This window comes from Dermochelys coriacea, chromosome 7, assembly GCF_009764565.3.
Source record: "Dermochelys coriacea isolate rDerCor1 chromosome 7, rDerCor1.pri.v4, whole genome shotgun sequence".
In the NCBI taxonomy this organism is placed as follows: domain Eukaryota; kingdom Metazoa; phylum Chordata; order Testudines; family Dermochelyidae; genus Dermochelys; species Dermochelys coriacea.
Window position 1 is genome coordinate 26,644,364 of NC_050074.1, and position 22,120 is coordinate 26,666,483.

The following is a 22,120-nucleotide window of genomic DNA, read 5'->3' on the forward strand; positions in this document are numbered from 1 at the left end:
CCTTGCACAACTTTTAAAATTGTTGCATGAAAATTATCCAGGTCACTTTTTTTTTTTAATTTTAGTAGATTCTGGTTATCTTCCTTAGTTACTGTTGGAATAGAAAGTATCTGATCACCATTTAGTGGTATGAATACATCATCCAGCTTCTTTTTAAATGCAGAACATAATTTTTGTTGAACATTTCTGCTTTTTCTGCATCATTATTGATAATTTACGATTGCCAGCTATCACAGTTACAGTTTAGCGTGCCACTTGCAGACTGCTGTGAGGGGATCCAACTGCTGAATCCCTGGGTGTTTTAAGACCACAGAGTCTGAGTGGAGTCCAGGCATTGCTGCTGTCTTAGAGCCTCTGGGCAAACTCTTGGAGTTCAGATCTATCTGGCACCCCCTCCTGAGAGCCACAACTATACAATCCCCCGCTCAGCCCTACAACTAGTTTTGATCCCTCAAATTCTCCCCATACCTTATAGTTCCCCTCTGCCAGAACTCCACCCAAAAGTGTGAGCCTTATAGTTTACCTCTTCAGTTTACGAAGGGTGGCCCTACTAGGAGCAAGAGTCTCAAGCTGGCATAGTTCTGAGGGTCATTGGGACACACAAAACTCTCCATCACAACAAGGTAATGGTCCAAGGAGAGGACTGCAACCTGTATATGACTTTCATTGACCTGACAAAAACATTTGATAGTCTGGAAGGCCTTTTGAAGATCATGGCAGAATTCAGTTGTCTGAAGAAATTCATCACAATGGTTCGGCAATTCCATAATGGCATGATCGCTCGTGTTGTGGAAGATGATTTATCTGAACCATTCCCAGTCGCCAGTGGAGTCAAGCAGGACTGTGTATTGGTCCCAACCCTCTTCAGTATGATGTTCTCTGCCAATTCTTACAGATGCCTTTTGTGACTGAGACACCAGGATTGGTATCAGATACTGGACAGCTGGCAAGCTCTTCAATTTGAGGAGACTGCAGGTGAAGACAAAGATACAGGAAGTGACTGTTTGCAATCTTCTGTTTGCTGATGACTGTTCCCTGAATGCCAAATCTGAGTCTGACATGCAGTGAAGTATGGACTATTTCTCTTCAGCTTGTGACAACTTTGGTCTCACAGTTGACATCAAGAAGACAGACGTGATATACCAGCCTCATGTAGAGCCTACTATCACAGTGAATGGCCAAACCCTGTACTCAGTGAACAAGTTCACCTGCCTCGGCAGTGCACTTTCATGTGCAGTTCACATTATTGATAAACCAATGTCAGACTGCCAAAGCAAATGTGGTCTTTGGCAGACTACGTGCAAATATGTGGGAATGTAGAGGCATTAATCAACAAAGCTGAAGGTCTACAAAGCCATTGTGTTGTCAACTCTGATGTATGCCTATGAAATCTGGATGGTGTACAGACATCATGCGATGAAGCTGAATCACTTTCACATGAGCTGTCTGAGGAAACTAATGAGGATAAGATGGCAAGACAAGGTTCCAGATACTAAGGTTCTCATACAGGCAGGCATTCCAAGCGTCCATACTCTGGTAAAAAAACAGATAAGATGGGGCATGCCATGTCACCAGAACGTCAGATAGGTGACTGCCAAAGAAGATCTTTTATACCAAGCTAAAGGAGGGAAAGTGCTCTTAGGAAGGCCAGAAGAAATGTTTTAAATCACCCTCAAGTTATCTTTGGGGAATTTCAATGTTGACTGAGAGTTTTTGGGAAGATCTCACTCATGATTGTTCTACCTGGTGAAGCCTCAACCATATTTGAGCTACAGTCTATGAACAGAGGAGAATTGCTGAGGCAGAGCAGAAGCGCCAGCAGCGTAAATCTCGCAACAGTAGCATGTCTGCCATTAATGAAGTAAGCCACAGTGGCGGCTCTTGTTCAGTGTGCCACAGACAATTCAAAGCTCAAATTGGCCTGATCAGCCTCATATGTTCACAGAAACCAAACCAATCAGTGATGTCATGATTCTCTTCGAACTTGAAGGATGTACAACATCCTCTTCAGTGAGTCAAATGATAGGTGCAACGCATAGCACACAGACACTTTGCACAAGACCTAAACCACCATTGCTCTTCACTATCAGATTAAACACAGAGAGTAAAGACCATATAAAAACATCAAACCTGCTGAATGCAATGCTCCTCCTTCTAACTCATGCTTTCCTGGGGGACCATCTGAGTTCAGGTAGGCAGGATTCCCCCTTGCATCACCAGGCTCCTGCAGCAGTTTCTCTCTTCTTGAGTAGCTGAAGATGGTGAATACCCTGAATAGATCAGCCTCTGCCCTTTTTATAATGTTCCAATGCCTCTGTCAGATGACTCCCAGATCAGCCTCAACAGGTGATCCCATACTCTATCATGTGGCTTCATTGCCAGGCAACCTCTCCCCTGACAAACCAGCTCTTTTGTGTGGGAACCAGCAATAGAGTCTCCAGTCTTGTCTTTTGAATAGAGGACCACCCTGAATTATCGATGCTCTATGGTCAGCACTGTGTCACTAAGCCTTGGAATTTCATTCCAACATGGAGACTAAGAGACAACAGAGAAGACAACTAGCCCATACATTCCAAATGGACTTTGCAGTCTGACAGATGTACAGGGAATTCATAATTTCACACAGAATTAATAAATTGTACAGACAACTCCCCCAAATCACCACACCATCTAATAAAAGGACTTAGATCATTGTTAGGTTTCCTGTTGTTCCTGAAACTATCTCTGAGACATCCCTCTCTGCACTAACCAATGCTATGGAAGGAAGTGCATGATCATGATGCTGTTGCTGTTCAGAACAGTTCTTATAGTTCTCAACAGAAGATATCAGCTCAACAGTTTTGCCATTTAGACAATCGCCATAAAGTGGATTTGTCACTTCCCCTAAAGTGATTATTTGTAGGTTCATTTTAAAAAAATATTTGTAAATCTCCCCATCCCCCTCCCCCAAAAGGCTTCCTCTTAAACACTTATGACTAATAAGGGTAAGATCACCCCCACACATTAAAGAAAAATTACACACACAAGGAAAATTATGATTTTCCCAGCAGATATTAATCCCTGATCTACTGTTATGTAGTGCTACAGGTTTCTATAAATTCTCACAGCTATGCAAACTATGTCTTAATGAACAGGAGTCAGCACTTGATCTCCACAAGATAAATAGCAGATAGACTTTTTGAGCCCTGTCCATACTATGTAAAATATGGATTATTCACTGACTGTGGTTAACCTAGGTCTACTAACACAGTTCAAAACTCCCATTGAAATAAATGGGAATTAGGTATCTAGGCACTTTTGAAAATCCCACTAGGGGTCTCTCTGCAAGTTTAGGCACCTAAATAGTTTGTCACTTGGAGCCTGATTTTTAAAGGTAAGTCCTATTGAGACTTATGTTTCTAATTCACACACTTTTGAAAATTAGATCTGAAGTTTAGGTCACTAGTTCACTACTATTATATGTGCTAAAACAGTTCCCAAAGTATTAATACTGAATGTGGAAACCACGTTTTGAAAATTCAATCAGCAAAACACTTAAGCATGTTGTTGAACTGAATTCAAAGTCAGTTTACTTTTGTTAGTGTGGACAAGGCTTTATTCAGAGATTCAGAGATTTTAAGGCCAGAAGGGACCATTGTGATCATCTAGTTTGACATCCTGCATAACACAGGTCACATGACTTAAGTCCAATGGGTGTAGTTGAACTAGATCATATCTTTTAGAAAAAAGTCCATGCTTGATTTGAAAACGCCCCACAGAAGGCTTTTATCTAGAGAATATTAAAACATAAAAATAGCAAACCAAATAATGACAAAAAAATCCCACTTGATGTCCACAATCAGATGGTTTAACTGTTTTCTCCTTTAAAATGTTTTACCATAAAAAGGGGCCTAGAACTGGCTTTTACTTTTGTGTGTATGATTCTAGGTACACTATCACTTGCATTAGATTCGCACGTGCAAAGGGCAGCTGTGCAAACTTTGTGTGCATACAGTTTGCAAGTTCTATAATTTATTTGCACAAATTGTAGTGCATTGAGAATTGCACATAAATAATTAGATTTTGAAATAGAAAACATCACCACTACTATTTTACAAAAAATCCTAGAAGTAGAATTTGCAAGAGTATGAGTGTTCCATTTTGACTTTTCTTTTACGTTTAATGGCAAGGTGGCTTTGTCACTCTGTCCAACTAAATGAAAAACAGACTGATCGAATCCTAAAATCATTACGTATCTACCATAGAACAAACAATTTTACAGTACACCTGTAGCATGTATTCATTTAATGTAGAAAATATTTCCAGGATCCTAATATACATGTTTCACTCTTTAGTACATTTCCAAATGATTATCTTGATGACCTGAGGTAGACAGAAACTCTTTATAGATCCTTTTTGCTGGAGTACTCTATCTTTTATAGACTAGTGGAATCAAATTTGATGGGATACAAACATATACACACAAAAGTGAAACTGTTGTGAACAATGCCAAGTCTTGCATATGGGAAACACAATCTTCATGATGAGCTATAATCATTAGACTGTGGTTTTCAAGTTCTACTATATTGCACCAGTTTTTAAAATGTGCTTTTTAGGGCAAACAGTCCTCTATCCAAAATACCAAATGTTTATAGCTGTTCTGGTGTTGAGAATAATTAGGATTGATTCTGTTTCTGGTGTCAAATAACTTGCAATAATGTGCAAGATTCTAAGAAAGTAATTAGTTAGGACTATGTAGGAATAATTAATTGATATATTTGCTGTTTTTTCTAGGCAATGAAAGCTCTTTAAAAGAGACTAAAGGTACACTTTGTATTAAGCCAAAAATAATTTTATTCCTGCCCAGATAATTTTTTAAAAATAAGAATAGGTAAAAACACTATCGACTTCCTTGATGTTAATATTAAACTTTTCAAACAGCTTAGCTTTAGCACTGGCCCAGCAGCTCAAGAGGTTGCTTTCATGAAGCAGATATTTATGAAATTGGTCTTGCCATACAACTGCTGTAACCCCCATGGTAGATAAGCAATTGAGTATGTCTGATGATAAAGCAGCATGCTGCTACAGTTCAGTTCCTGCTTCTGTGATAAAGTGCAAGGAGATTAGACCTGTGAGGTACTAGATTAGTGCACAAGGAAAGCTTGCCAGTGCAAATAAGACTAATACAAGACCACATTGTTGGGATTTCTGCAAGTTAGCTGTTAATCAAGTAAAACATGGTATATTAGGCCCTTTTAACACGTTTTGACATCTAGCCCCCTGCAGCTGACAGTTAAATTAGCCTTTTTGTGATTGACTGAGAATAATTTTATACTATTTAAACATTAATAAAATGCCAGAGTGAGTATTATGTATACATTTAATATAGTTCATTATATAGGGAATATTACCTTATGTAACTAAATCTTCAAGGTGGCATTGGTATGAAAAACAAAATAAAAACACCCTAAAGTAATTATGCCTACAGCATGTATATACTTTAACATTTCTTAATTTACATTCAGTGCAGCAGGATAATCTTTGAATTTACAGTTTAAATATCCCCCTAACAAACTGGGAATTTATTTATTATTAGGAGTGAGTTTGGGCTCTTAATAACATACATCATCCATGTCTTGTGTAGCTCACAATATGTGACACATTAAAAAGTAAACTTAGTACACTTCTGTCATACTGCTCAAATAAAAAAGTGATGATGTTTCTATTTAAGTCCCCATTCCTGCAGCGTCATCCACACGGGCGAACCTCTCTGCCTACACAGTCATATTGAAGTGCCTAAAGGAAATTGTGAGACTCTGGATGAAATCATGACCCCACTGAAGTCAGTGGGAATTTTGCTATTGACTGTATGAAGCCAGGATTTCACTCTCTTTTGAATATGGTGTACAGAGCTGGGCAGCCTACCACTATAAAAATTATATTGTCTTGGAAAGGGTTTTAATGGCTAGTCGGCCTTTTGTCCTCTGCCTCTGACAATTTCTTTTTGCTGTATGGAAGATGGAACACATTTAAGTACATAAAGGAATGTCATTACTATGTAGCTTGTTTATGTTAGAAAGAGAACTCTGTAATTGTTCAACATTGTCTTCAGCCAAAGGTCCTTGTAGTAGTGTTTAACTCTTTAATATAGATGTACACTTATCCACGGGAATAAAGGTGATTTTCTCTGACAAGTAAAGGCTGGATGTAAAATGAGAGAAGAACTCTGAATTTCAAACTCTTTAAAAATTACTCTTCAGAAGTGTAGTAGCAGTAGCAGAAGTAGCAAATAAATCTGTTCTGTATCAATGTTCTTATTACAAGAACATCAAACTTAGTGCTGATTATTTTTCTATGTCAAAAAGTTCCCATGTATGTACTAAAAGTCAAGTGAAGCGTACTGTATAGTTAAAAAAGCCTTCACTTGAATGTTAAAAACTCACAATCTTATTAAACATTAGTTTTGTGCTAATACATACAGTTAAATTACAGAGCATTCAATATAATGTACATTTTTGTTTTGAAGGTTTGATGAAACAGGAAGTGCTATAGCCTGGTGAACCATATTGTATAACAGAAGGAAACAGTTAAACTTATTGGAGAAGCACAAATATTTACAGTACTAATAAAACAGGTCTATAATGATCACTACTGAAACATAGCACATATTTTACATGTACAGATCAAGCAGGAGACATGACTGAGTTCTCAGTTTATCCATTATTAAACATCCAATTTTGATACCTGATGCAAACAGCTGATAATATCCTTATCTTTTCATTTGCAACATTGTTATACAAATAAATGCTAAAAGTGGGTAAATACAGTGGTAGTAATGCACATTTAAACACAAAATTTAGGAAGTGCAAAAGCTATGATTCTCACTGTCATGCAGCTATTTTCACATTGTACATACTATAAAGCACACATTTAGCATTGTCTGGCTATACCGAAAGAAGGACAGGAGAAGCTTGATATAATTTAATCAGGCTGCAACTTTATTATTATTAGATGTTGGGAACTTACCTGGCAGATAAAAGTATCTACCTGAGGGGCTTTCGCCAGTTCCCGTCTTTTTCCATCCAGGTCCCCCAGGTAACGCAGTGCTGGGACCTTACCATCCCCCATTCAAATGAGGGTTAATGTGGGCTACAAGAAAGGGGGATTGGCTCTCTACTGTACCAGTCATAGGAGCCCTGAAACCTTCCCCTGCCCTCTGTTATGCTCCTTTAACAAACCCTCCTTTTTAAGTCCTTTACCAAGCAATTGATCAGGTCACTGTATACCTTTCCTATGGAGTACCTGCACTGAACATCCTATTAATTTAGATTTTTTCAGTTTAATTTCCTGAGATTTTTGAAAAAGGAAAAAAAAATTTTCCTGGTCTCCGTCATCTGCCTTCTTTTCTCCTGTTTAACTGTTACAGGTTTACCTAACCTTCAACTCTATCTAGGTCCACTGCAGCATGAAGATTGTCTCCCCCTTGGCCATTCATGTCTGAAAAGCTTTTTAGACAGTTTGATTTGGGAAGGGGATACAGTTGAGAGTCAGAGTGTCTTCTGAGCTAGGTGAATTGGTAAATTTTTCTTCTCACCTTTGGAGATCTGCAATTTCCACTTCCAGGTGTGAGCATGAGGGTTCTTCAGGAGAGCCATCTCCTCCTGACTTCCAAACCTTCCCCTTAATCACAAGACCATAGAACAATATTCTTCTCACAATTTAAAATAATGAAAATATTTATTTCAATTCAAAAGACCCCATTAATTGAATATTATTTTAAAAACCCAGTAAATACATATAATGTGCCCTTTAAACTGCAGGAAAGTGATAAATTCTGAAGGGGTTTTATGCAAGAAACACATAAGAATGGCAATACTGGGTTAGACCAATGGTCCATCTAGCCCAGTATCTGTCTTCCAACAGTGGCCAGTCCAGATGCTTCAAGGGATGGAACGGAACAGGGCGTCATCAGCTGATCTATCTCCTGGAATCCAATACCAGCATCTGGCATTCAGAGGCTTAGGGACACCAAGCCATGAGGTTGCATCCCTGACCATTTTAGCTAATAGCCATTGATGGACCTATCCTCCATGAACTTACAGTTTTGGTCTTCACGACATCCCCTGGCAATGAGTTCCACAGGCTGACTGTGCGTTGTGTGAAGAAGTACTTCCTTTTGCTTGTTTAAACCTGCTGCCTACCAATTTCATTGGGTGACCCCTGGCTCTTGTGTAATGTGTAGAAAAAGTGCTGTTTACCCCTTCACATTCTTCATGGTTTTATAGACCTCTATCATTATCCTCCTTTAGTCTTTTCTTTTCCATGCTGAACAGTCGCAGTCTTTTTGATCTCTCTTCATATGGTACTTCATCTCCTTAATAATTTTGTCACCCTTCTCTATACCTTTTCCATCTCCAATTATCTTTTTTGAGATGGGGTGACCAGAACTGTATGCAATATTCAAGGTATGGGTTTTATGGATTTATGTAGTGGCATTATGATATTTACTGTCTTATTATCTATCCCTTTCCTAATGGTTCCTAACATTCTGTTAGTTTTTTAGACTGTCACTGCACATTGAGTGGATATTTTCATAAACTGTACACAGTGACTCCACAATCTCTCTCTTGAGTTGTAGCAGCTAATTCAGACCCCCATTATTTGAGCCTATATAGTTGGGACTGTGTTTTCCAATACGCATTAAATTGCATTTATCAGCTTTGAATTTCATCTGCCATTTTGTTGCCCAGTCACCCAGTTTAATGAGATCCCTTTCTAACTCTTCACGGTCAGCTTTGGACTTAACTATCTTGAGTAATTTTGTATCATCTGAAAATGTTGCCACCACACTGTTTACCCCTTTTTCCAGATCATTTATGAATATGTTCAACAGCACTGGTTCCAATACAGATCTCTGAGGGATGCTGCTATTTACCTCTCTCCATTCTGAAAATTGGTCATTTTTCCTAACTTTGGTTTCCTGTCTTTTAATCAGTTATTGATCCATAAGGGAACCTTCCCCCTCATCCCATGACTGCTTACTTTGCTTAAGAGCCCTTGGTGAAGGACCTTATCAAAGGCTTTCTGAAAGTCCAAGTACACTATATCCACTGGATTAACCTTGTCTGGAGGTTTGTTGACCCCTCAAAGAATTCTAATAGATTGGTGAGGCATGATTTCCTTTACAAAAGCTATGTTGACTCTTCCCCCCCAGATTGTATTCATCTATGTGTCTGATAATTCTGTTCTTTACTATAGTTTCAGCCAGTTTGCTGGCACTGAAGTTAGGCTTACTGTCTTGTTATTGCCAAGATGATGTCTGGAGCTCTTTTTTTTTTAAATGGCATCACATTAGGTATCCTCCATGTGTCTGGTTACTAGTTCCTCAATTTCACATTTGAGTTCTTTCCGATCTCTTGGGTGAATAACATCTGGTCCTGGTGACTTGTTGCTGTTTAATTTATCAGTTCGTTCCCAAACCTTCTCAATTGATACCTACATCTTTTGTTAACACCAAGGGGTTTTGTGCTTAAGTAAAGTTGGAGCCATGGAAGCTGAAAAGACTGGTGAGACTTGGAAAAAGCCCTCCCTGTCTGCTGGAAACACTACTCCTGCTCCACTTGTCCCACCACTCAGTTCCAACACCTCTCTTATGCCGGGAAGCAAACAGGCAGACAATACATGATGACCACTGAAGACAGTGGTGGGGAAGAACACATGGCAGATATGTGGGGAAAATGAGGGAAAGCAACTAATGACTGAGGTACAGAAGCTGGGGAATGCAAGGCTCTGCCTCTTTGGAGGAAAGGGGCTTTTTTGATGCTTCATAGAGTAGGCTAAGGAAGGGGAACGTCTTCATTGGAGGAAGGAGAGTAAAGAGGAAGACAGTGGTGGGGAAAGAAAACATGGCAGATATGTGGGGAAAGTGAGGGAAAGCACTAATGACTGAGGGACAGAAGCTGGGGAATGCAAGGCTCTGCCTCTTTGGAGGAAAGGGGCTTTTCTGATGCTTCATAGAGTGGGCTAAGGAAGGAGAACATCTTCATTGGAGGGTCTGCTGCAGGGGGTAGGAGTTGGACTTGTTAGGCTCACACTTTTCACTTTATTCTCATTCAATGTGTCTTAAAGGTTGAGGTTATGCCTTTACAGATTTCTGTTGTACTTCGGGGGATAGGAAGGGAACAGTTTTTGGAGGGCCTCTAGCAGGATTATACTGAAGGTCTAGGGAGGACAGTTAAATAACTAGATATTCTTAATAATCAATTCCAGTATAAGTTCTGTAAATGAATGAATGCTTCCCCCCTCCCCTTACATGGTAGCTAAGCTTTTTACAAATAAAGTGAGCTGATGAATAAAACATTACATGTATTACAGTATAACAAGCTATGCATAAAGCAAATTAACATGAGAGAAAGAGAATGTATGTTATTCTGACTATTAGACTTTCACTAGCCATGGTCATATGTTGCTATGCAGGCAGTATTTTAGAGAGTTGGTACTGCTTTTATAATAGAGATTTCATGCATAGTATAAAAAGAACTTAAAAAGAAACAATCAACAGCACTAAAAATGGCACACCAAAAGAATCGAGGGGGAAAAGATGGATTATGCCATCCATTTTCCTGCCAGTGTAGTAGTATTTCAAGCTACTACTCTGTTTGTCTAGTCCAGGTTTAACTTTCCCGAGTGATATGGCTTTCATCACATTCCATGGGAGACTTATTCCATAATCTAATAAATCTGTCTGTCAAAAGGTTTTTCCTGACATATCTGATTAAATGTCCTATCCTTAATTTAATTTATTTCACACTAAATATTTCCTCCTATTGATTTGTTTACCACATTTCAATAATTGTAGACTGCGATGTTCCTCATTTAGTCATTGCTTAGCTAACTATACACTGTATACTTGTGTTTTTACATATTTGTTAAATCAATTCTTTAGCCCACAATCATGTTAGTCTGCAGTGAATATCTTCTAATTTGTCAGTGTTTCTATTGATGAGCTCAGAACTGAATACACATTCTAGAGGTAATCCCTTCAAAGCCATGAAGAAAAACTATCATTTTCCTTGCTCCTTCTTAGAGCCAAATTCAGCACACCATTAAAGATATGATCAACTTTAAGCATGTGTGTAATCGTTGCTATTAGGATAGAAAATATTCTTCGTTTGGTATTACAATCAAAATAAAGGTACCTTTTTCTCTGTCTCATTCAATATTTTTCTTGGTTGCCTCAAAATGTAATACCTGTGAATATGCTTTAACCGATAACTGGCAGATTGTTGCTTGCATTCTACATTACCAGACAATTGTTAACTAAACTTTAGAACTCTCATGACGACTCTATTGCAACCAGCATAGAAGTGCTGGGAAGCTAGACTGTAATAGAAAATTCAAACTGAGTACAGTAGAAACGTGGTTTTGTCATTTTGACCATTCATTCATAATTTATGGATTAACAACAAAGCAGGTACATTGTCCAAATATGCAGTGTTCTCTAAATATTTTTAAAGTATATGTATTTTACATTATATCAAATTTGTTGAACTTTGTCTAGGATGGTACCATAATTCAGCATTTAGGGCTGATCCAATGCCCATTGAAGCCAGTGGAAGTATTTCTATTGTCTTCAGTAAGTGTTGGATGGAGCCTCCTCTTATTTCCCTTATCTCGAAAATTAAGGTGATATATGTGCTTCCAAAGATCAATTTCACAGTGCAACTTAATACAAAGAGGATTCTATTTTCTGAATTGCTGTACCAAGCTTTAAATTTTTATTACTCTTTCTTATTGTTAGGAGAGAATAATAGAGCGCTTGAAGGAGCAGAGGGAACGGGATGACCGAGAAGACTGGAAGAAATAGAATCCTTTAAAAAGGAAAACAAAGACTGAAGGAGAAAGTTAATGCTTTACAAGCTGAACTAACAGAGAAGGAGGTCAGCCTTTGCAGTAAAATTAAAAATCTTTATTGTTCTGATCTTTCTAACAAGTTTCACTGATATAAACAAGTTAATTAGAGACACTATCCAATTGCTTAAGCCAGCAGTTCTCAAACTGTGGATCAGGACCCCAAAGTGGGTCACGACCCTGTTTTAATGGGGTTGCCAGGCTGGTGTTATACTTGCTAAGGCCTGGGCAGAAGCTGAAGCCTGAGTCTCACTGCTCAGGGCTCAAGCTAAAGCCCAAGGCTTCAGGCCTGGGCGGTGGGCTCAATTGACAGCCATCCCACCGAGAGCTGAAGCCCTCACGCTCGGTTTCAGGCCTACTCCAGGGAAGTGGGGCTTGGGCTTTTGGCTTAGCCCACCATCTGGTGGCCAGTGGGGCTCAGGCTTCCGTCCCCCTTCCTGGGGTCATGTAGTAAGTTTTGTTGTCAGATAGGGGTCGCGGTGAAGTTTGAGAAACGTGGTTAAGCTATTGGTTTTCAACTATTTTAGAAACTTACTCCTAAAGCAGTATATTTTTGAGCATTCCTCACTCTCAAACTCTTGATTGCTTTCCATAAATATTTCTTTCCTTTATTTCTTCTTTGTGTATATTCCTTTTCTTTCCTTAACCTATGTTTGACAAGGCTTTAGTATTCCACTGCTGGTCCTATTTTCAGTTTTTATTTGAACTAATGGGCTTAGCAGGAGCAAGACCTTCTGAGAGTAAGGTCCACAAGTATTGATTCAGTCATACTGATTATTGATGAGGGGTTTTACTTGGTGAGTCCCTGGTCCGGTTGATTCTCTCCTAAAGTTTTGGTGTGCCATTCCATACCACTGCTCGTGCTCACTTCATTAGAGTCTTATAAACTATGTGATAATATTAAATCCTATTCATGTCATGCTGCAAGATACTTCTTGTTTTCTCCTCTTGACTACTTCTACTGTAGGGTCTGAGTACCCTTTAAAGTAAAGATATTAGGTGAGAATTTATAAGAAATTAAAGTTGTGATGAATTAATGGGAAGTGTTTTCTCTATTCAAATCCGTCTTCAGTTTGTTTGTTTTTTAAATCCACCACCAGCTTGATGATGATGATGATGATGATCATATTTTTAATAAAAGCCTACTGCCATTTTTGCAGGGGCTACAAGAAATGATGGTGAGAAGTTCATGGGTTGCAGAATTATCTGTATTTATCACACTAAATATATTCCCTGTTATTGGGCGGGGTCAGGGGCGGGCGCAGGGGTCTCGGTCTCGGTGAATCCCAGTCCCTCCCCTTCTGTGCCTGTCTCCTGAGAGCGTAACACTTGGTCTAATTTCAGTGTTTGAGTTTACTGTGTGGGTGCTGGGCAGGTGTTAGTGGCCTTGATATACAGGAGGTCAGACTAGATGACCCAGTGGTCCTTTCTGGGGCTTAACCTCTATGATTCTAATTTATTTTAAAGCTTCTTAGGCTATTATAAGTAAAACAGACAAAATTAACAATAGAAGTTGATAATATTTTAAGTACTGATGATATGTAGAATACTGAGGTGTGCAGCTACCGCCACCCTTCTATCATAGGGTAACTGGCAAAAGTAAAAATCTGATAATAAACTAAATATAAAGGAGAACACTGATCAGTGTAAAATATAGAATCGACTATTTTTTAATTCTCAAGGATTGCATTTAAAATACAGGTGAATCATCCATTTCCCCAATGAAATTACCCTCTATTCTTTCAGCAGAAGGAACATGGCATATTCAAAAACAAGTAATCTTTCATAAACAATTCAACTTTTTGTTAACCTAAAAGTTACCTAATATTTTATTATGCTGTAAATACCCATTCCCCTGTCTGCACACATGTATTATGTAAACAAAGTTTTTGACTGAAAACATAGCTGATACGATAATTTACGCTCTTAGTGGCTAGATCAATGCAATTTCTAACACCATCTCTTTCCTCTTTTTTTTTTGGATAATTTTTCAGTCTAATTTAATTGACCTCAAAGAACATGCATCGTCATTGGCATCAACGGGGCTGAAAAGAGACTCCAAATTAAAGTCTTAGAAATAGCCATAGAACAAAAGAAAGAAGAATGTAGTAAGTTGGAAGCACAGCTGAAAAAAGTAAGTGCCTTCTAAGAAAATTCTTATTGTGAAATGGGCTAAACTCTTCACTTCTCTAGTATATAACTGGCAATGAAGCAAGAGGTCCATTTTAAAATCTGGCAGTCTTCTGCTGTCTGCTGATACTAGCATCAAACAGTGTTGACTTTTTCTTAAGAAGCATGTATAAAAACTGTCTGTGAGCCTGAAAAATTATCTTAAGTTTCCTGTCTAAGGGGTACTTGGAAAAACTGATGGGGAGGGGAGTTGTAGAAACCAGCCGTTACTATATGTATGAATATAAACTACTCTTTCTAGTGAAAAATGTCTAGTTCTTATACAGAAATTCTCCTTAATTTTATTTATTTATTTATTTGATGAATTTAAATTTGAGGTAGTTAAACAAAATATATATATCACAGTTGTCATTATTTATATCCACCAAGAAGTAGAAGCAAACATTTAAAGAAAAATATTTTAGAAATGCAATACTTATCCAATAATTGTATGTAGATTACTGCATTACAATACTAACTGATCTCCAAATTTTCACATTTCTTCATGTGTTTATTTGACTTTTTGCTGTGTCATTTGGTAGTGTCCTGCACTCATTGTTTGAACACCAAACTCATGACATACTAAGTGGATTTAAGCATCATATTTTCCTTCTGCATTTTTAAATAAGCCAGTGAGAAGTGTAGATAATACTTTAAACCCCCAAAATACTTTGGACATGGATTTATATGCTTATGTGCTCTAGAAGGGGTTAATTATTTTAGCTTGAATATTGACATTTTTAGGTCCAGATTATCATACCCTTCCTCATGTGGAATAGTTGCCTCATTGATTTCTGTTGGACTACCTGTGGAGTAAGGTATTACTCAAGCATAAGTAAGGGGTTTCAGAATTTGATTCTTACATTTTTACCTATAATTTTTATTTTATTACATACTTCTAGAGTAGGTCTATGTGCTGTAATGTATACTTTAGAAGAGCACACTCAAAATATTATGATCTGATATGAATTTTACATGTATAAACACACTATATATACAGTTGTTGGGATGACTGTATGGGGTCACCAAATGGAATTAATAGGCAGTAGGTTTAAAACAAACAAAAGGAAGTATTTCTTCATACAACACACAGTCTACTTGTGAAAGTCCTTTGCCAGAGGATGTTGTGAAGGGCAAGACTATAACAGGGTTCAAAACTCGATAAATTCCTGGAGGATGGTCCATCAATGGCTATTAGCTAGGATGGGCAGGGATGGTGTCCCTAAGCTCTGTCTGCCAGAAGGTGGGAATGGGTAATGGGATGGATCACTTGACGATTACCTGTTCTGTTCATTCCTCTGAAATGCCTGGCATTGGCCATTGTTGGAGGACAGGATACTGAGGCCAGATGGACATTTGGTCTGACCCATTATGGCTGTTCTTATTTGGATGAGAGGAGGGCATCTTGTCAAATAAACTTGCATGCAGAGAGCTTTTAACAAATCTTAAATTCTTGTAAATATTTGATAGGTTATCAATGCCATTTGCACCAGACTTAAAATACCTAAATAAAGCATGTAGCTAGAGGTCATTTTTATTTTATTAAAAGAAATATAAATATTATTTACTTAAGGTGTGAAGAATCTTTATTTGCATTATAGTTCAGATCTGGTGATGAGCATGGTAAGATAATTATAAATTAAATATTATTACCTCTATGGTTAACTTTCATAGTTAATGTTGTTGCTTTAGTGGTATTCATTCAAATGAATTCACATGTTCAAAATATTTTTCAGTGGCCTTATTTTTGAGAGGTTTTTGTAATAATAGTTCTTTAGAATGCTAAAGCACCCGTCATCTTAAAAAAAATTGAAATCTACTTGAAATAGTTGAAATTCTAAGTCAACATCTATGAATGTATACGTCAACACATCGTTTAGTAATGGAAAAATAACCAGTTATAAAAGTCTGTAAGTGTCTGGCCTCCTTTCAAATAAAAAGGAAGTATGTTTCTTATGAATAAAATACAAAGGGTTACCAAATGAAAGTTGAAAACATAATTGTTTGATTATACCATAAATACAACATGAATTCCCAATGGGAACTGGCCCAAGATTTGTAGGAGACTTGGTATTTCCACAATAACATGCAGATTCAACATTATTGAATGTGTTTAGGAGAATAGAAACACTGGCTGTTAATGACAATGGACTGCAAACTGTAATTTTTAATTTACATTTCTTTAGTAAAAGCTTAATTTCAGCTAAGCCTAAAAATATCCTGTGATAAAGTAACTCGCTCTCCAGAAATTGAAACCTACCTTCAGTCACTGATTTTATCCCTTAACAAACTAACTGAAACAGAAGTCAGTTTTGGGGGATTTTAGAATTTTGTTGAATGGAGATGGGAGGGAGAATATACATTTCTTCATTCTTATACATAGTGTACAAATCTGCGTATCCCATATGGATGCCCACTATATCAATAAAACACTCAACTTCATTGGGCATAATTTGAAAAAAGAAAAGGAGTACTTGTGGCACCTTAGAGACTAACAAATAAATTTGTTAGTCTCTAAGGTGCCACAAGTACTCCTTTCTTTTTGCAAATACAGATTAACATGGCTGCTACTCTGAAACTTGTCATAATTTGAAAAGTAACTCCAAATATGTATCTATTCTTTTTAAAAAATATTAACCACTTGCATATCATTTATCGTTCTTAAAAAATAAATCAAGTAGAGTGGCGGTACTGTTAGTTAACTTGCTCAGCATTAGCTACGATTCTTTAGTTGTATCAGTTTTTATTCCTAAACATTGATTTAATCCAGCACATATTTGCAACAGTGAATAGTTCTGAGAAGTCATAGTCCTAAGCATGCCCAGAAGAAGTATTTATGGGATACAAGGCCTAACCAAACTTGTGATGAGGAACAGTTTTGCCTTGGAATTTTGTTCCTCTCCTTTTTCAATTATTTTTTAAATTCCTCCTTTTTGATACATCTATCTATCTATCAAATATTTATATTCCTCCTTTTTGATGTGTATATATATATAAAATTTGTTTCTCCAAGACATTTTTCCTAGGGTTTGACTATAACTATTTCTCAGTATTATATACTTGACACTATACAATACCTACATTTCTGGGGGAGAAAATATGCAGACTCAGAAAGAATATATTCAAAGTAAAACAAAAATCCTGAGGCAGACTCTTGAAATATTTGATTACAAGAAACTGAACTGCAGCCCCATTATTAATTGAAATAGCATATGTGTTTAAAAACCAATAAATAGGAGAGCAAAAAAAATAATTGCTCCTGTGTTCATATTGTATTTACTGTACACCAAAATTGTTTAAAACCATGAGCATGCTTATTAAGCCTTTTGTTACAAGGATTATGATTTGGAATTGATGGGAACAAATTAGTGGAGAGCTCCCAACACTTTTGTGCCAAAACTCTACAGGCATTTTTTTTTACTTATTTTCCTTTGCTAATTATGATGGAACAGCAGAATTACCTCATAGGTAGTTAATTATTTTTTATGTTGCTTTCCTGAATCTTATTATCCACTTTAGAATTTCCTCCTTTGTTGTTTATCATGGATTTAAATTTCCATGCTTACTGACATACTTGCTGTTGCTAAACTACTGTTTGCCAAGCTCTACTGTTCAAAAGTCATATTGAATCAAAAATTCAGGCTTGTGTTAATACAAAAGAAAAACCATAAATTTAGTGATAAAGTCTAATTAATCTTTTATTATTACTGTCTTTGAAACTTTTGTGATAAAATGCAGCCTTGGCTAAAAGCGCTTCTAGTGATTCATTGCTTGAGACTAGCACTTAATGTATCATCAAAAGTGGACACCTTTCTTTATTTCATGGGTTATTTAACTTGAGAAAGGGAAAGTAACACAAACCTTAAATTTTTTATTCCAGCTATTCTTTTTAGAAGCCAAAGTCAACATTTATTTTTCCCCAGTGCCTCTCACTTTCACCGAGGAATGTTTAGAAACTTAAATTTCTACTTTTTTATGACAAGTTCTTCTGTGCAAATGCACTGGATTTGTTGAGCTAACGCTGTTTTCCTGATCTTTCCTTCTTTTCCTGTCTATGCTTCACTCCTCCCCAAATTTGCAATGTAGCAAGCTGAACAGGTTGTTCAATCAGATGTACAATCCAGTAAGTCCTTTCTGAAAGTGCCTCGCTGTAACATATGAAAGCATGAGGATCCATTGACCTGACACTGTGTTGTGTTCTTCCGCTATGGAGCTATGCAAAAACTTTTTTGATGATCATCTGTTTTAGTTATGTCAAAATAATGAGCTTTGTGGACTTCAAGGCCATTTCTTTTGAATATGATATGTATTAACTGGTAATTGGATTAATATAACATCCTCCGAAGTTCAAATGTCATTGCCTTCAGGTCCTCAACTTCTCTATTATATATTTTTTTAAAAGCATGCAGAAGATAGTTTTTTGTTTTATTTTATTTTAACGCTGTGCTTATCGAATACTTTACTGGATCCTTCAATTCAAAATAATATGTGGTGATTTATTTATAATATCTCAATTGATAATATCAGTAATAATACCTAGTAAATGTCTGTTCAGCATATTTTTGTAAAGTTGCAGTATGATCACATTAGCTCAGAAGGCAAAAGATCAGTTTTTCAGTAAAAGAATGTGCATGTTCAGTATTTATACATTTAAAAAACATATTTTTGCCAAGAAAAGGCTGACAAATGTAGAATGATGAAAACAAATGTCAGTGTTCTATAGTTTAAACAAGAAAATGTAATAATACTTTGTTGTTTGTGATTATTCTCTGATGCCTTCTTTAATATAGTTTCTTAGCAATTTTCTTTTGTCTCTATTGTATTCATTTTTCAATTTGAGAAGAACAAAAACACATTCTTATCTGTAGAAGATTTTCTGGCTGGTACAAACTAACACTAAAAATATGCTGTGAGCATCACAGGGCAGAAATAATGATGTAACTGGATTGTGATAACATAGCAATTTATGACCTGCGGATTACATTGTAATTCTAAATATAATTACTATGTAATTCCATTCAGAAGGTGTGATAGAACTTGATTTATAGGGTTCTATAAAAATATGGTATTATACACTTGGGGGGACACTGGTCCCACAGAAGTCAATGGGGGGTTTTCATTAACTTCAGTGGGCCAGGATTTCATCCTTAGGGTCTGTTGTTCTGTTGCTGATGCTGAGTATTTCTACTGATGTAATGGAAATTTCATGTGTATAAATGGGAGAATAGATCCTATAGAATCTGCCATATTTACTTCTTGAAAATCATGTAATTACATTTGAAACTCACTCATAATTGTTCATAGAGAACATAAACCTAATAATATTCCCACTTTCCCATCCAACATACTGTGGTGATCAGATGGTTTGTACTCTTATACAATGGCATTGTTTCCTTATATTAGTTGGATCATATACATGATGGTTTCATAGCAGACGACATATTTTCATGAACATCATCTGCACTCTTATTGTGCACACCTTTTGTTTATTGCTGACTCCTCATTACCTTTTCTCTTGCTTTATGTAGACCACTGCCTTCATTATTTCAGTTTTAATCACATTGCTATAGTGTTTGCTATTTGTTGACCATTAACTTTTTTGCATATAGTATTCCAAATCTTATCAATTTTTACTTTTTGCATACTTCTTTTTACAAGAACCATCTCTCAGCGGTTCAGAACCACTGGATGGAAAATCTTTTATATTAAATTAATGTAGCAGGTAGTTGCATCTTATCCTCAATGCACATTTTTTTAGTTATTTTTCCCTCAGTGTTTATTTTTGACAATGTGAGAATAATATTTTTCAGACTGATCTAAAGACTTGTTCTTAGACTACATGATTGCCGTTAACAGAAATCTAGCCAAATGTGTTTCCAAATATGAGATAAATGACTTTATATAAGGTGGATGGCAAAATACAATCTTGTTGAACTGCAATCTTCATTTTAAACCTTTCTGGCATTTAACAATCAATTTTTAAGTAAGCCTTTGTTCCCTCATACTGCCTGTTCCTTTTCAGTAGAATGATAAACCTTTGTTAGTCCACAGAATACTATCACTCTGGTTTCAGATTAGCAGCCGTGTTAGTCTGTATCCACAAAAGAAAAGAAGTACTTGTGGCACCTTAGAGATGAACAAATTTATTGAGCATAAGCTCAACTCTGGGGCAAAAAAAACCCCTCACTTTTATCATGAAAGCTTATGCTCAAATAAATTTGTTAGTCTCTAAGGTGCCACAAGTACTCCTTTTCTTTTTGCGGATATAGACTAACACGGCTGCTACTCTGAAACTCTTATCACTGAAGCTAGATTTTAAAAATGCACAGAACAACAGATGACTCTGTTTCACACTTCTAGGCTTTTTGGGTAGCAAAGTGGAAAAAATATAAAAGGGGCCCAAATCCTGGTCACCTTGTTCATGAGAATATTCAAAATGATTTAGAGGGACTACGTGTCTGAATAATATGAACAGAATTTGGGCCTTTTGTGTGTAAATGTGAACACGGTTTAAACTATACAACCATGCCCCGTGCTAGTAAATAATGGTTAGAAAACAGTTGCATGGTTGTTATTTTTCTGTATATGGTATTACAATTTATTTGATCGTTCTTCTAGTTCTTCAAGCTGCTTCTGAATATTGAGGACCTGATTCTGCAAATACTGAGCAGAAACAATGAAAGATCAAAAACCAAAGCAAATATTAGTTCTAAATTGCTTAGCTCAGTCCAAGGAATTAGCATAAAAATAACTTAAATTTAAAGACATTTTAAAATTTAAGAGGAGAACAGATTATTTAATTTATTATTGAACCAGATAAAATTTGAAGGATCTTAGAAAGTATTTTTTGCATGTACATTTCTGCTGTTTCATTTAATTATTATTTTTGGTCAAGCTCTAATTTATTATTTTGGCTAATTTAAATTAAGGTATACTTTTCCAATGCATACATCTGATACAGAAAAATGAATGCAGGATGTGTGCATAATATATAATAAATTCATTAATTTTATATGTCTTCATCACACTTTAATATTTCTGTAGACAATTTTGTAATTATATAGAAAAAATATTTGCCTCTATTTGTGGAATGCAAAATAAAAGCAGGGTTGAAAATATGAAATGCTTTTAGAATCAGAGAAGTTCAAACATTAGAGTGACAATCTCTTTATTTGGATGTATTGGGGATTGCAAAAAATAATAATGTCTTTTCCAAACAAAATACAGCATAGTATCAATTCAATAATTGTATGCAAGTAGTATATTTTCTTTAAAATGCAATATCCCAATTAATAATTGGAATAAGAAGTGTGTATTTATGTGTAACTTTTATTACTGAGAAACTGTTGTTAGATGGTTACAGTACTATTCAAATTTAAAAATAGTATCAAGCCCCTAAAATTAACAAACAAGCTAAAAGCATTTATATTAATATGTAACTGGTGAATATTAATAAGAAATTTTTTCTTGTAAAGAACTGTTCAGATGGAACGCAACGTTTAGCATGTTTAGCAAATAGTTAGCACAGGGATGGCCAAACTTACTGGCTCTCCGAGCCACATATGAAAATCTTCAGAAGTTCGAGAGCCAGAGGTTGGGACTTCAGCGCTGCTCCTGCTAAAGTCCTGAGCCCTGGCAGGTGCTCCCCGCAGGGCTGAAGCCACAAGACCCCCCCTTCCCGCGGGCAGAAGCCCCTACCACACACCACCTGCTGCAAGGCAAAGGTCCTGAGCATCCTCCCACCCAGTCTGGTAGGTGAAGAATGGGGGTGGAGGGGCCTCCATGAGCCACATTTTAACGATAAAAGAGCCACATGTGGCTCACGAGCCACAGTTTGGCCACCCCTAAGTTAGCACTGTACTAACATTAGTTAGTATTTAACTGTGAAACTGAGAGTGTCTTTCCCAGACCTGAGGAAGAGATCTGCATGGCTTGAAAGCTTGTGTCTTCACCAACAGAAGTTGGTTCAATAAAAGATACTATCTCACCCACCTTGTCTCTCTATTTGTCCCCAGTGTGAGAGAATTGAATAACTTAGTTGTGAACTTAGTTCAGGTCTATA

The 22,120-nt window shown here is 36.7% G+C and overlaps 1 protein-coding gene across 1 annotated transcript in view; it reads left to right on the forward strand.

Moving 5' to 3' along the window:
• Positions 1–22,120, forward strand: part of ERC2 (ELKS/RAB6-interacting/CAST family member 2) — an 858,283-nt gene that overhangs the window by 395,113 nt on the left and 441,050 nt on the right. The window contains 5 exon segments of the mRNA XM_038411791.2: positions 11,780–11,825; positions 11,828–11,869; positions 11,872–11,918; positions 13,884–13,956; positions 13,959–14,023. Coding sequence (XP_038267719.1) covers positions 11,780–11,825; positions 11,828–11,869; positions 11,872–11,918; positions 13,884–13,956; positions 13,959–14,023 — 273 coding nt within the window.